At 45.7% G+C, this 13,105-nt stretch overlaps 1 protein-coding gene and 1 long non-coding RNA gene across 2 annotated transcripts in view; both read left to right on the top strand.

The window, feature by feature from the left end:
* The window catches only part of LOC310910070, a 603,801-nt gene that overhangs the window by 263,809 nt on the left and 326,887 nt on the right, over positions 1–13,105 (top strand). The gene's annotated exons all lie outside the window — the stretch shown is intronic.
* The window catches only part of ADGRB1 (adhesion G protein-coupled receptor B1), a 204,776-nt gene that overhangs the window by 146,869 nt on the left and 44,802 nt on the right, over positions 1–13,105 (top strand). The window contains exons 20-21 of the mRNA XM_083864984.1: positions 3,439–3,589; positions 7,913–7,982. Of these exons, the coding sequence (XP_083721110.1) occupies positions 3,439–3,589; positions 7,913–7,982 (221 nt within the window). The remainder of the gene's footprint in view (positions 1–3,438; positions 3,590–7,912; positions 7,983–13,105) is intronic.

Below are 13,105 nucleotides of genomic sequence, written 5' to 3'. Positions count from 1 at the left end.
ACAGTCAGAAGTCAAAAATTAGTTATTGCTTAACAGGAAGCAGTGGGCATGTGGGTTTTTTGAGCCCTGCTTTGGCAACATGGACATGGTGTCACTGTTGGAAGCATATCAGGAATAAAATCTTCCCTGTGAGGGTGGTGAGGCACTGGAACAGGTTGCCCAGAGAAATTGTGGGTGCCCCAACACTGCAAATGTTCAAGGCAAAGTTGGATGGAGCTTTGAGCAAGGAGAGCATCTTCCTGCCCATGGCAGGGGGTTGGAATGAGATGGTCTTTAAGGTCCCTCCCAAAACTCGACCCATTCTATGGTTTTGTGATTCCTGCAGAGAAGCTGAAGGATTTAGTGAATCAGGGACTCATTTCTGTGGAAGGCCCTTTGGGTCAGGGTTAGGTTGTTTTAGCAAAAGCTTTCCAGCTGCTGAAGCCCTGTGTGTGTAGAGAATTGTGGAAACATGCCACCAACTCTGCTCCTGCTACAAAAGTGCCCTTCAGAAACTCCCTTCCCAAAGCAGAGTTGTCTTCTAGTGCCACCATGGTTGGCAAGAAGTGGAGAGAGGGTGACCCAAGCTCCTGCTTTCCTTGGTTGTGTTTTCTGCCGCACCAAATGTGTGCTGGGAGCTTCTTTCCGTGGAATGAAATACTGAGGGATGCTCATCAGGCCAAAGCACGGCTGGACCTCCTCTTTGGTGGTTCTTCTTCACCTCAGGACAGGAGCTGCGTGTGTTCCTCTTCTCCCACCTCCTGCAGAGCACAGTTATGAACCCAGGTTCTCCCTGATGGTGTCCCATGACTCTGGGAGTTCACTGTCAGAGCTGTTGGTGGGGATTCAAAGCTCCCGGCAGCGATGGCAGGAGGCAGATTAGCTCTTTGCACATCCATATGCATGAAACCCCAGAAATAGAAAGGTTATTCTTGGATTTCCTCTCAGCCATCTAGTAAACAGTCTCTGGCAGGCAACAGAGAAAGAAAACTATACAGAGGAGAGATGGAGGAGTGTAAATTAAGGTTTTATTCACATTCAATTATCGATAATAGGGCGCCTTAAAATGTTGGTGATGGATTTATAATTGCGGCTTCTCCGGGAGATTTCTGCGGTATAGGCTTCCCTGGAAATGTCAAATTCTCCCTGGATCTCCATCCGTGTAACCTCAAAGGCGAGATTCCACACCTGGATTTGCTAAGCTTTTTGAAGATGAAAGGCCTGGGAAAAGGCTAAAAAAAAAATTACAGTCAGCAATGCGGGGATACAAAGGGAAGGGATGCTGCAGGAAGTGGCCGTGTCTCCGAGGCTTGTGCTGGAAGGGAACAGATTTCTCCTCTCAAAGGAAAACAAGGGCTAATGGCCTTGACAGGCTGACAAGTATTGCTGGGTCTTGGGACATCATATCCCTGTGCTTAGCCCTTCATGGGGATGTTGGGTTTTCCCCACAAGCAAGGGAAAACCTGCAGCAGAGGTTGCAGAAGCAAATATTTGCCTGCCTATCAGTTGGCCAAGTTCATTTGAGGCGATGAGTTCATCCTAGTCCAGCTGAGATGTGCATATTTCTCTTGTCTTCCCCTCCACTCTTCCCTTTCTATCAAAGCTACTCATTTGAGAAAAAAAAAAAAAAAAAAAAAAAAAAACCCAACAAAACAAATGTATCTCTGTGGTGTAAAATTGTAAAGCAAAACTTCTCTCTCCCCATTACAAGAAGGAACTGTGTTGGTTTGAAACAAAATCAAAAACACAGTGTGAATAGTGTTGTACCTGATAACAGTCAAAAAGAGAAAGGGTTCTAAAATAACAATCTATTAAAATCCATTCCAGAAAGCATCCTCTGTTTGTAGCTGTTTCATATAGGTTTGTGAGCTGATAAATACAAACCACATTTTTTTAGGATTCTTGTAAAATGTGAAAATTACTGGACATCATCATATTGAGACATGTTATTTGTAGTGAACTGATATCCCAAATCCACTTCTAAGCAGAACATGGAGGGATTTGGTGTCAAATGCAAATCTGGAACAAAAAAGACAGTCCCTATCTCTGAGAACACATGGTCTTGCTTTTATTCCCAGCCTCTGATAACGTCGGGTGGTGCCGGTGGAGGAATCGAGAGCAATCCAATAAAATCATGATAAAAGCCACTCTGTGCATGAGAGCTCTGGCTTGAAAGATGCTGGTGGTTGAAAAAAGAGAAAAAAGAGAAAGGTTCATTGACCGTAAAGCCAAGTCGTGTTTCCCCATGTAACTCCAAGCAAAGAAATTCTTGATTATAAACCTCCCCCAAATGCCTGAAACAATTTTTTTTTTTTTTTTTTTCATTCAGAGTCACTTTTAAAATCTATTTGCTCTCCCTTTTCCTTGGGAGCCACTGGAATTTCTTCCCATCACTTTCTTCTTGAGTACATTGATGCACAGTTTTCAGCTCACAGATGGGGGGAGAACTGGCTGAGTGAAACAGAGCGGCACCAATTTGCACCAGTGAAAGATTTGGCCTTGCTGAGTTAAAACAAAGACGAGCTTGTCAGCTTTCCAGTCCATCTCCCTGGCACTCCGGGATTGTTCTTCATAATGCATTTGCCGGTTCTTTCCCCAGTTTAATTTTAAATGGCTTAAGCTGTCTGCATTTCCCTTGTGAGATTTCCCCACCAAGTAGCAGAGCTCACCATTATGAAATTCTTTCTAATCTAGGGGGGTTTCTTATTTTTTTTTCCTTCCCTCCCCCCCCCCCCGTCTGCTGGTAGTTATGTGCTCTTGGACAACTGTGCCCTCATGTTTGCAGTCCTTTCCCAGCCCCTGGCAGCCATGGTTTCACTCAGCTCTCACAGCTTAACTCTTTCACTCAGCCCTGTTTTTTTCTGGCAGGGGCACCATCCAAATTGCCTTCCTCGGATTTCGTTTCCATGCCTGGGCTGCCAGGGACGTGGTGCTTTGCAAACCTTTTGAGCTGAGATTAGTGCACTGCTTATTAACTACTCCACCCCCACTCCGCCTTGAAAGCAGTATGGCAATAGTTTGGATGTTTTGGAAATTAAGTTTATCCCACTGAAGCCAAGAGAGCACCAGGATGGGATGTGTGCTCAGACTTCTAGTGGAAAGTGTCCCTGCCTGTTTTTTGAGGGGGAGGCTTTTAATTAAATGATATTTAAGGTCCCTACCCACTCAATTCTATAATTCTACAATTCTTCTAGACTGTTAACCATGGCGTTATCCTAAAGCTCGTGTTTAAGAACGGCTGATTTCCACATAATACTTAAATGTAAAGCTTTGGTCTTTGCTAGGTCAAAGCTTGTGGAGGAGCCTTCCCCCTCTTAAACTGTATTTTCCATGTCCTCATCTCCATGACTTTTCCTTCCAGAGCCCGGTTTGGAAGCGTCTCCCCGCGCTTTTCTCTCTGCTCCCTGCTGCTCTCTCCTCCTGCCACTCCTCTCACATCTCTTCTCCTCCTCTCTGCAGGTGATCTGCACGCTGGTGGCAGCTTTCTTGCACTTCTTCTTCCTCTCCTCTTTCTGCTGGGTGCTGACCGAGGCCTGGCAGTCCTACATGGCCGTGACGGGCCGGTTACGGAACCGCATCATCCGCAAGCGCTTCTTGTGTCTCGGATGGGGTGAGGATCCCAGGAGGGGCTGCTGCTCCTTAGCAGGCTTGGAGCCCTTCAAGGGGTTTCAGGAAAGGCTGAAGTGGTTAAAAACAGAGAGCCATAAAGCTGAACCTCCTTCCCAGTGCACCCAAAAATACAGGAGTCTCATTCAGGTTTCAGAGGGTGCTGCGGGGGTGGTTTCTCGTGGGGTTTGGGTCTGTTTCTTGCTTTCTACTTTTCTCTCTCTGTCTCCCTCTGTGTTGGATGTGTTTTGTTGGTACATGAGACCAGCCAAGGAAATCCTGGCCTGGACCAGCAGCACTGTGGTCAGCAGGACCAGGGCAGGCATTGTCCCTCTGTGCTGGGCACTGCTGAGGCCACACCTCGAATTATGGGGTCAGTTTTGGATTCCTCTCTGCAATAAAGACATTGAGGTGCTGGAAAATGTGCAGAGATGGCAGTGGAGCTGAGGAAGGGTCTGGAGCACCAGGAGTGGTTGAGGGAGCTGCAGAGGCTCAGCCTGGAGAAAAGGAGGATCAGAAGGGACCTTCTCAATCTCCACAGCTCCCTGACAGGAGGGTGCATCCAGAGGCGGCCAGGCTCTGCTCCGAGGTAAAAGTAATAGAACAATAGGAAACAGCTCCAGTTACAGCAGGGGAGATGGGATATTAGGGAAAATGGGATATTAGATGGGATGTTAGGGAAAAATTCATCGCTGAACGGATGGCCAAGCATTGGAACAGGCTGCCCAGTGAAGTGGTGGAATCACCATCCCTGGAAGCACTCAAAGACCCCTGAAGAAGTGACATACAGGGCCATGGTTTAGTGGGGGACCTGGCTGGGCTCGATGATCCTCAAGGTCTTTTCCACCTTAATAATTTTATGGTTCCAAGATTCTGCAGGGCGACCTGGAGTGAAGCAAACTCTGAAATCCCGTCTCCATGGCAGCAGCGCCTTTCAGAGACAAATAAACTGCAAGACTGCTGCAGATGCTTGTAACTAATTTTTCTCCCTCTGCCTCTGCTGTATGTTTAATTTATTAGCCTTAAATGATGCATTCTGTAGTAGAAAAACAAATACAAACCCATAAACCTGGGCTTTCAAAGTAATAACAAGGGTGTGTTTGAAGGGAGCAGTGGAAAAAGAAAAGTTGCTGAGAAGCAAGGAGGCAAAGGAAAGAAAAGGAGTGTGGCTGAGCTCTATTAATGTCTCGTTTTACTACTGAAGTCTCACAATTCACCCCAGGCAAGAGATTTCTGGTGCTTACCAAGCACCCTGATGTGATTTATTCTGGCACATCAAGAGCTGTCCTCGTTGCAGCACCTTCATCTCTTTAAGTTTTTCCTCTTAAGCTTTTGCTTACAATAGAGAATAAATTGTGTTATTAAAACCCAGGGTTTGCGTGTTAGCGGGAGCAGAACCGCAATACCTGCAGAGCACAGGCTGCAGGAGCCTGGGTGTGCTCATGCATATGTTTATACCTCCTTGGTGACTCCAGCAACATCAGGGATATCAAATGTAACAGACTAATAGCTTTCCTAGGTAATAAAAAGGGATTTTCTTTTCCCCCTGATTTGTAAAAGCTGGGACAGATGGGCGTGTTAGCCAAGGGAATTTTGGATGAGCAGCATTCACATTTGTAGTCTGTACAGATTAAAAAATAAAAATAAAATCCCCCTACATGTGTAGAAGCATAATTTGCACTGCTAGTAAAATGTAGTCAGCTCTGAGCTAGGATGCACTGCTGATAAATTATGCATAATAACCATTTGGAGTAGGTTAGGACAAGAAATGAAGAACACTCTTGCCTATTAAGGCGGCAAGGGAATTTTGGATATTTAGCATCCTGCTAGACTTTAGCTGTAGAGCTGGGATTAATGGCACTTGTAAGAGGAGAGAAGCCGAAAATATGTTTTAAAGAGCATAATCTGAAGTAATTAGCACAATTCACTTTGTCATGGGCTGATTCTCCCCCCTTTCCCATCTTTGCCTATTTGCATTTCTCTAAGCCGTTGTTCAAGACGTCTTTGCCAAGTTCTCAGCTGCTCTCAGCTGTAGCTCATTGAAGCTGCAGAGAATTTCAGCAGCGGGGAGGATTATTTTTCATTTCTTTGGTCTCCTCTTGGATGTGCAGCTTTGCAATTCAATTCTTAAATTATTATTAGTAATAGTTATTATTATTTTTAATGATCCTTGTCCATGCTTGGACAGTGCTCTCACGTTCATGATGTGACTCTTTGGGTGATCCTGTGCAGGGTCAGGAGATGGACTTGATGGTCCTTGTGGATCCTTCCAATTCAGGATTTTCTCTGATTTAATATAGAGATAAATTGTTCCCTGGGAACAACTCAGTCATCATACTTATCCCCAGTAAAGAAGAAATATATTTTTGTCAGTATTTTTATGACCCTGTTATAGTTTCCACAGCTGGATTTTTAATGCTGCCATAGCTCAGCCTCTGAGTGTGTCTTCAGCTGTTTATAACAAGAATGGCTCTTGGGAATTATTAGCAAACATTTTCTCTAGTGGAACATGATTAACACATGGCCTGATTCTCCTGTGACCTGGAAGTACAAAACTCTTTGAAAGAGGTTTTGAATGGGTTTACTTGGACTTGTGAGTGTAAATTCCCTTTGTGCAGAAAGTCCCCAAAGCCTTGCTGCTACTGCCTGTACCACACCAGGTGTATGGAACAGGCAGTTAGGAATAAATGTCTTGATAATAATAAAAAATTGGATTGGATTAAAATTTTATTTTTTGTGGGGATTTTTTCAATCTAATCCCATTTAACTTTGCTTGGACTGCTGATAGCTCTCCCAGAGCTGCACCTCTCATCATGATGCTCTTTGGCTCTTCAACTAGCATGACATAGCTGCCACCTGTAGTAGCTACTCCCTTGTCCAGACCCATTCCCAGCCCAAACTGAGGCTTTTACCCAGCCTTGGAATGAGCCAGTCCCTGAAGCTGCCAAGTTCACAGCCCCACTCTGGATTTCTGCATAATTACCACGTCGGAGACAAGCACTTTGAGAAGAACAAGTTGCTATTTTTGGCAGAGTCTTTGCCAAATTTCTCCTTTCCCAGTGTCTCTTGCACCAAGCTGTATTCCTGAAAATGTCCTTTCCCTGTGTGGTTTCCTCCTGTGGGATGCCGTATTTATTAATGGCACTGTGGGGGAATGCAGCAGCCAGGGTTTATCCAGATGGGATGTGAAAGGAGGCTCAGGGACAGGAGCAAGAGTCAGTGAGGGGAAAAATGAGAAAAAGAGGAAGAAAAATGGGGGAAATGGGAAAAATGGGGGGAAGGAAAGGAAAATGGAAAATAATATTAAAAGAGATGCTTTTTAAACTCACTGCCTGTTGGGTTTGGACTGATGAAATGTGACCTGTGCTTGGAAATCTCACATGGGAAGAGAAGCACTTCCCTGCAGGATAACCCTCAAATTCCAGCCAGCTTGGTCCTATGGCTCCCAGCTGCTGCAGAGCATCACTGTTCATCAGCCTTGGGATGATTTGTGTTGCTGAGGGTCCCCCTTCCCAAGGGAATGTTGTTTGGAAGCTGTGCCTGCACATTCCTTGGATCTCCTGCAGTCACCTGCCGTGACCTCTGTAGCTCACGAATTAGAGTCTTGTCAAGGGGCACTAATCCCAGCTGGCCACTGATCCTGCTCATTCTTAATGGGATTTTCCCATCTTCAGTGTTGAGACAGCTTAATTTCTCCTGCCACAAGGAGGAGGGCTATAAAAAGCCACATGGAGACCTCCAGAGCTGAAGAACCTGATGTTGTGAGTTGATCTTCAGACATTCCTTTAGGGAAAGGGGAGAGCTGGAATTTGAACCTTCATAGATCCTGGCAGAGACTTGAAACTCTTTCTCATTGTTGTTCGGAACCTGCTCCATCACAGATCTTAGGGGACCTGTATGGGATAGGGAAACTCAGTTTTAGTTTTCTGTCTCATTTGGGGCAGATTTGAACCTGGGTTGCTCATCCTACACTGAGTGCAAACAAAGCTCTTAATCTTTGGGTTCTTGGAGTTGGGTTGTGGCTGAATATTCCAAATTGACACCATGAAGTACCTAAGAATAAAATAAATCAATTTGATGCATCTGAATCTACTGGAAGAGCTCTCACAACTGCTGAGACCGCAGCAGGGTGGGAGCTGATTTCAGCTCATGGTATTTATTTAAATAACAGAGGTAATTAAAGTGCTTACTTTTAGTTCTGAGGGTCCTGAGCCCAGTCTCTGCCACAGGTGCTGGAGTAACTGGGGGGACAAATGGGGAATATTGAGAGGGAGAAGGGCTGCACATGTGATTAAATGACCAATTTCCTCCTGTTTCATTTCCATAGGGCTCCCTGCCTTGGTGGTGGCCATTTCTGTGGGATTTACTAAAGCCAAGGGATACGGCACCGTGAACTAGTGAGTAAAGGATTCCTTTTTTTCCCCCTTGTTTTATCCTCCATCCTTTTTGTGAAAACCCAGTCACTGACCCACAGGAGACAGGCTGGGAGCTAAATTTCCATATGCAGGACAGTTCCTGCATCCCTGCCTCCTCAGTCCATCATCTGACCAAGCTGGATCATGGGTTCCTTTAAAAACAAGTCCATAGGGACTAATTAGGTTTAACTGTTGTATTTGTGGCATCACTTTGATCTAAATACCTTTTACTTAGAGCTTTTAAATGTATTTTTAAGGGGAAAAATGCGGAATATATAAAGTTTAGGATGTTTAAAAATAGGTTGGGGTTTTTTTTGGTTTTTTTTTTGTTTTTTTGGGGTTTGTTTTTTTTTTTTTTTTTTTTTTGTTTGTTTTTTTGTTTGTTTGTTTGGTTTTTTTTTATTTTTTTATTTTGTTTGGTTTGGGGGTTTTTTTTTGGTTTTTTTTTTTTTTTTTTTTTTAATCTTTTTTTGTGTTTGATTGGCCCTACATTTCCAAAATAGCTTTAGGCAGCAGAATGAGCCTGACTTGTGCAAACCAAGGTTTTGGCAGCAGCCTGTGTTTGCCCGTTTTCCAAATTCCACAGATTTTGTCTTTTATGTGCCCATGATGGGGGAAGGAAAACAGAAAAGAAATAATGGAGGAGGTAAAAAAATGTGTTAAGGCAAGGCTGGGCTCACTCAGAGCTGAGCATTAGTACGACTTTAAACGAAAAAGAAAAAAAAAAAAAGAGAAAATATTTTTTTCCCTCTGTTGTGAGAAAACCTTAAAAATTTCATGGGTAGCGGCAGTTCAAGGATAATCTTTTATGCAGCAATAAGTCAGGCTCTTCCCTACTGCATGCCATAATTTTCAGAGCCTTCCTGGGCAGGGGTTTGCAGCCCACATGGGCAATGTTTGGGACTGGAGCTGTTGATGTAGCCCAGCAGCAGATGAGGCTCCGATCGTCCCACTGAGGAAATGTCATGTGGAACCTCCTGCTCTCCCTCAATTCCCACCACATCCTGCACACCCACAGCCAAATGGTCCAGGCTTTGCATTTTAATTGCAGGGGAGAATTAAAGCAGCACAGCAAACGTTTTCTGTTCACTTTGCAACCTGGATTGGTGTGTGGCAGAGGGCTCAGGATTGTGGATTTCTCGGGTACAAATCCATAGGCAGAATTCCTGGAGTCTGTGCTGGCATCAGGATGCGTTGGCTGCCCCACCTTCAGTGTGTCCTGGTGGAGAGGGACCCCATGGTTGTTGTGGGACTCAGGAGAGGACAGAACACAGCCTGGTTTGGAGAAACATCACCGAGATCCCAAATGAATTCCCTTTGGATTTGCTGTGGGTCACCTGCTTCTGGCACTTTGCTCCAGGCACATCCACGAGAACAATTCATCATGAACAAGCCTCAGGGAGATGGGAGGGAGGTCCTGGATATTTCTGCTTCTCTTTTCTTGTTTATAGACTGGTGGGAATTCGTGCAACAAGCTTTGTGGCTCTGTCAAAAAGGTTTAAGAGGTTTTTTTGTGAACATTGACCACACAAAAATGTGGGTGAGGAAGGGAGGAACGTGCAGCAAAGCACTCCCTGTTTTCTGCCCTGGACCTCTGTGCCAGCATCTGCCACCCTGCAGACTGCTGCCAGGAGGGTGCCAAACCCTGCTGGGCTCTTGCTTGGCTCTCAAGTTGGCATGAGGTGGCCAAGAGGCTGGGCTGACTTTCCAGCCTTCCCAGGGGTTTCCTGGTCACACCAGCTCTCTTCCTTTTGCTGCCAGTCCTCTGACTCCTTTCAGCCCGGAAGACTCTGTCACTCCTGGCATCCAAGGGCTGGATGCCAGGGGTTGGAAGGGGATCCCCTGCTCCCAGCTCTGCTGTCAGGATGTTTGTCACCAAAATTGTGGTGGCAGGGCCTTCCCAAGCCAGCAAGCCCAGTTTTGATGAGTTTGGTTTCAGTGATCCTTGCAGGTCCCTTTCTGGGATATCCCATGGTTCTGTGGTCCCTCCTTTTGCCTCTTTTCCACATTTCCCAATGTGGGGTGAAGTTGGCAAGGCCCACCAAAGTAATGAGAAGAACAACAGTTCCTCTCAAGCTCAAAGATCCCATCAGGCACCCCCAATGCTGTCATCCTGTTGTAATTCCACACTTTGGTACCTTCCAGTACCTAAAAGACATATAAGAAGTCTAGAGAGGGAATTTTTCCAAGGTCATGTAGTGACAGGACAAGGGAAAATGGCTTTGAGCTGAAGGAGGATAGATTTGGATTGGATATTGGGAAGAAATTCTTCCCTGTGAGGGTGGAGAGGCCCTGGCAGAGGTTGCCCAGAGAAGCTGTGGCTGCCCCATCCCTGGAAATGTTCAAGGCCAGGTTGGACAGGTCTTGGGAGCAACCTGGGATGGTGGAAGGTGTCCCTGCCCATGGTGGGGGTTGGAACCAGGTGATCTTGAAGGTCCTTTCAGCTCAGTTTTGTCTCCAGTGGACACTCATGGGCCGTTTCAAGTGGACAGTGCAGACTTTCAGGACCCAATATTTCCAGCTTGCAGAAGGGAGGAAAAGCTTTAATCACAGCACATCCCTCCCTGGGAAGGAGGGGACAAGAGGTGACAAGATAAACCACAAGGGACTTTTAAAAACCAACATAAACCACACAGAGCCTTTTAAAGCATTTTCCAACCCCACAATTTCTGGGCCCCAAGAGCAGTGCATGAGCTCTCGTGGTGGTGGTGGACATTAAGTCAAAGCAGGGTACTGATACTTAGGTGAGCAGAGAATTTAACACTCAACAGCAGTTTTGTGGGGTTTTTTCTCATCTCAGTCACACAGGAGTAAAAAAAAACCTGACATCCAACTAACAGGACATGGTCATGGTGGCATTTTGGGGACAGCTGCAAGTGTTGAAGGCATTGCAGAATTAATCTTGGTGTTAAAGATTCTCAGGGCAAAGGTGGTGGAAAGGGCAAGGTGTGAAGCGTGTGATGTGTCTTGAGGCTGGAACTGCCCCAAGTCCAGCTGGGTCTTCAGGATGTGCCAAAAGGGCCCAACCAGAGTGGAACAACCTCCATCAGGATGTTCAGCCTGGGACCTCAACAGCATTTCACCCTGTTTGGTCCTGGTTTTTTTTAATTGTATATGGGATGAAGCTTTTCTCTAACAATGAAAACACAACTGAGCAGCAGGACAAGAGTCTGTCCCACGAAGAATTGTCCCATCCAAGGCTTGTCCATGTCTCCAAGCTCTAGTTCAAAGAGATCAGAGCCAGTGGTAAGTTTAGGGAGCATGTAGTATGTTTAATATTTACCATTTAACTGGCCAGACTGCACTGAGTCACAAGCTGAGGAGGGAGAGAGAGGCTCAGATTAAAAATTGAATATGTGCTGCAGGATTTGGAGTGCATCTGTGTTGTTCTGTGAGCAGTGATTCCCAGCAGCCATTCACTCAACCTTTATTACTCAGGACACTCCAACAAGGGGATTTTTCCTTTCTCTTGTCTGAACTGCATTCAAAAGAACATTTTGCTGTGGTTTGGAGCATGCTGGGGCAGGGTGGAGGCTGCACTTTTAGTCTCAAAGAAAGTCTGAGGGGTAGCAGAGGTCTAAAGGACCTGCCACTGATCACCTCCTTAGATGAGGCTGAGTGCCTGAATAATAACTCTGCTTTTAGCTGCTGCTCCAGGGACTGCCTCTGGACCTCTAAAGCTTCACAAACAACCTCCTAAAGCTTGAAGTGAATAACTGAGGTTGTGCCACTGGTGCTGGGAATTCACATCCTCCCCCACGAGAGAGCCCATCAGAAGTTTTCTGAGAGCACAGCCTGCACACAGCAAATTTCTCAGGGTCCTGGAGTGTCGCTGCATAAGGGCTTTTGTGACCCACACGTGTCTCAGCAGCTGCTGGGTTAATCTCTGGATAAACTCTGATTCCTGACTGTAAGCTCAGTTATACAAAATGTGCTCTTGGTGCTGCCTGATTTTACACAGGATTGAGGTGAGAGCTGAGGGCTGGACAGTGTGAAAAAGGGCTCAGTGGAAGGCAGCCCTTCCCAGGACCAGGACAAAAGCCACCACCTCCCATCTGTGCCGTGGCAGAGTCACAAAACGATCAGATGGTTTGCAAAAGAGAGGGTTTTATTTGTGCTGTCAGTCGAGGAAACACTGCTTAGGAATTGTTAAACCATCCACTTCCTCCCTTCCAATGATAATTTCATGTGAAGAGATCCCTTGGAAAGTACGAGGGAACCTCTTAGCAAAATGCAAATATTTTCTTTGCCTCGTAGGCAGGAGGCTAAAGCATCTCCACTAGGCTGGGGCTTGCTGTCAGTTCTGTCTCTTGGATATCCCTTTACCCTTTCCCCTGCTGGCAACCAGCACCTCTGACAGCCTCAGAAATGCTCTGATGAAGTGCTGTGGCAGGGAGGTCAGGCAGTCAGAAGGGATCAGGGCCCTGCTCGGTGATGTGTGATCTCACCTTCACAATTCCTGATGCCCCCGGGGGCACAGGGGCTGCCAGGAACCCCACAGGAATGAGAACCCTCTTTGCACCAAGTCCTTGTCACTAATTGCAGTGCAGGGCTGTCAGATTGCCTCATCTGAGCCACCAGTTGGAAGAGACACTGAGAAAAAAAAAATCTCAAAACTCAGGGTAGAGCGTTGGATAAAAAGGTTTGGACAAGAGCTGGGATTTGGGAGCCATCCTCCTGCATTGAGGGAGACCTCCAGTCATTACAGAGCTTCATTTTTACTCCCTCCCTCCTCAGCTGATTATTCATTTTATTATTACATCTGCTCAGACAGCTTGTGACAGAGCAGCTTGCTATCAGGAAGAAATCAGAATTGATTAAATTAGCACATTACAGGTTAATTTAGACATCAACAAGATTCAGACCTTGAAGAAAACCAGAATATGCTACTTTTAATTCTCAGTTTGATACATCCCTTTTTTGGGGTGCCTTTTCAGAAACATTCCTTGTTTTGGAGTGAAAAAAAAAAAAAAAAGTTTTTTGCTACTGAGATTTAATTTAAAAAGATGAGGCTGATCAACAAAGCTGAAATGTTTCCAGGAAGACTTTTTTTTTTTTTCCTGGGAGCATCAGTTTGCTCCTGATGCAGGATGAAAGCATCTTGC

This window comes from Zosterops lateralis (genome assembly GCF_965231275.1).
Source record: "Zosterops lateralis genome assembly, chromosome: 1".
In the NCBI taxonomy this organism is placed as follows: Eukaryota; Metazoa; Chordata; class Aves; order Passeriformes; family Zosteropidae; genus Zosterops; species Zosterops lateralis.
The sequence above is the reverse complement of the archived record's forward strand: the minus strand, read 5'-3'. Positions and strand labels throughout refer to the sequence as shown.